The 2,241-nt window shown below is 34.4% G+C and overlaps 1 protein-coding gene across 1 annotated transcript; it reads left to right on the forward strand.

Annotated features, from left to right (window-relative positions):
* Nucleotides 1-419: 419 nt before the first annotated feature.
* LOC138943832 (putative leucine-rich repeat-containing protein DDB_G0290503) lies at nucleotides 420-1,949 on the forward strand. Its single transcript, XM_070314769.1, has one exon. It carries the CDS (start codon nucleotides 420-422, stop codon nucleotides 1,947-1,949), a length of 1,530 nt encoding a protein of 509 aa, XP_070170870.1.
* Nucleotides 1,950-2,241: the final 292 nt, after the last annotated feature.

The raw sequence follows: 2,241 nt of genomic DNA on the forward strand, positions 1-2,241 counted from the left end.
CGTCACTAATAAGCTCTTACTTCTCGCGCCGCCGGTCTTTATTAGACGGTCGGCGACACTCTCTATCTACTTACTACTTATTACGCAACACACTTTATGCGTGCGTCTCGTCTTCGGGAGAGGAGCAAGGCGGTCCGTGTATATAATAAACCTCCTCCTCTCTTACTTCAAGATCATTCTCCATTTTATATTATGTATTATAAAAAGATCATACTCATTCTCATTCTCCCTTGCCCGGCGGGTAGGGCAATAGAAATACCCGCAGTAAGGAATGCTTGTGGTAAAAGTCCTCTAAAATCTAATAAATCCAGAAGCGTCTGACTCACACTGAGCGGCTTTCTGGTCTGCGTCTGATTTCCAGAGGAACGGCAGTAAAACCACCTGGCAGAAGGTATAAACTGCAAAATCATTATAATGCAATGGAAAAAACGATAGGAAATATTACCCCAGGTGGCAGACCAATATTAATGGAAAATCCACCCTCTCAGGAGGTCGGCTCTATGGATTCTAGGGAGAGCCAACTATTGCAATCTAATGACCCTTTTAAAAAAAGCTCTAGATTATTAAGATCACCATCCTTAAAAACTTCGAGCAATATTATAAACAATTCTTCTGCAACCAGCTCTGGAATGGAGATAGACAACGATCAACATGAAGTGGACCAACACCTCAATTATTATGAAGAATGGAAAAAAGAAACGATGATTAGAAAATCGCTAGAGAAAACAGTAAACAAACTACAACAACAGCTGAATGAATTGATTTCAGAGCTGAGAAAATTGAAATCGGAGGAAGTGAGTACGACACCGAGTATTATCAATAATATCAATTACGAAACTGATGAGGAAGAGTTAGCTAAAGAGACAGAATGGATTAGAATTAAAAATAAAAATAAGAAAAGAAAGTTAAACACATCTCTTACTCCTCCTCAGCTAATAAAAAAACTTACTGAGACACCAGCAAAGATAAAAATAAAAAAGACACCATTACCACCACCAATTATGTTGGATGATATTCCTAACTATGATAAATTTTATAATATTATTAAGAAAGACGTAGCAGAAAATGACTTCCAAGTAAAAGTTATGAATAAAAATAATATTAAAATTAATGCAAAGAATAGTGATGCCTACCGACAATTAGTTAATATTTTAAAAACTAACAATCTCAGTTTTCATTCTTATGAAAATAAACAGATAAGACCCATACGTGTTATGGCTAAAAATCTACATCACTCCTGCAATGAAGAAAACATAATAGCTGACTTGACAAGACAGGGTTTTAAAGTTCAAAATGTAGTTAACAAACAAAGTTGGAAAAGGAAAGAACCATTAGATATGTTTGTGCTATCCTTCGACTCAGAAGAAGATATTAGCAAAATCTTCCAAATTAGCAATATTATGAACTGCAAAGTGGAAATTCAATCACTTAAAACAAATAAATTAATGCCGCAATGCAAAAAGTGTCAAGCGTACGGACCCACTCAACAATATTGCAACAGAGAACCAAGATGCGTTAAATGCGCTGGAAAACATTATTTTAAAGAATGTAAGAAACAAGAAAATGAGCTACCAAAATGTGTTCATTGTGGAGAAAATCATCCAGCCAATTACAGGGGATGCATGGTAGCAAAGGAGATGCAAAGACTTAAAAATAAGAATACTAAAAGTATTAATATTCAGAAATCATCAGAAAAAATAAATTATAAAATAATATCAAATGAAGATAAAGACTTCAGAAAACAAACATCTCAACCACAACCAAAAAATACACGAAAAACCTACTCCCAAGTTGCAAAGGGTGATGATGCCAATATCAATGATACTCTAAAAATCATCCTTCAAAAATTAGATAAACAACAAGCCCAACTCAATGAATATAACGAGCGTTTAAAAAGATTAGAAAACTACACTAAGGGAGCAATCCCTAAATCAAAGAAGAATGGCTAACTCCTTAAGAATACTATCATGGAACGCAAATGGACTATTAAAACATCAACACGAACTACAAGCATTCCTAGACATAAATAACATCGATGTGTGTCTTATATCAGAAACGCACTTCACTAAACAAACATACATAATATTAAGATGCTATAAATTCTACCATGCCATACATCCTGATAATTCAGCTAAGGGTGGAAGTGGAGTTATAATTAAAGAAAGCATCTATCATAATGAAGAACTAAAATTCGAAACAGAAGAAATTCAGGCAATGGCGGTTAACATTAAAACAAAAAAC

This window comes from Polyergus mexicanus, unplaced genomic scaffold (genome assembly GCF_030449975.1).
Source record: "Polyergus mexicanus isolate NDT 795.1 unplaced genomic scaffold, iyPolMexi1.0 SCAF_46, whole genome shotgun sequence".
NCBI lineage: Eukaryota > Metazoa > Arthropoda > Insecta > Hymenoptera > Formicidae > Polyergus > Polyergus mexicanus.

Coding starts and splice junctions, on each gene's coding strand:
- LOC138943832 (XM_070314769.1), top strand. CDS start 420: ATGGAAAAAACGATAGGAAATATTACCCCAGGTGGCAGACCAATATTA.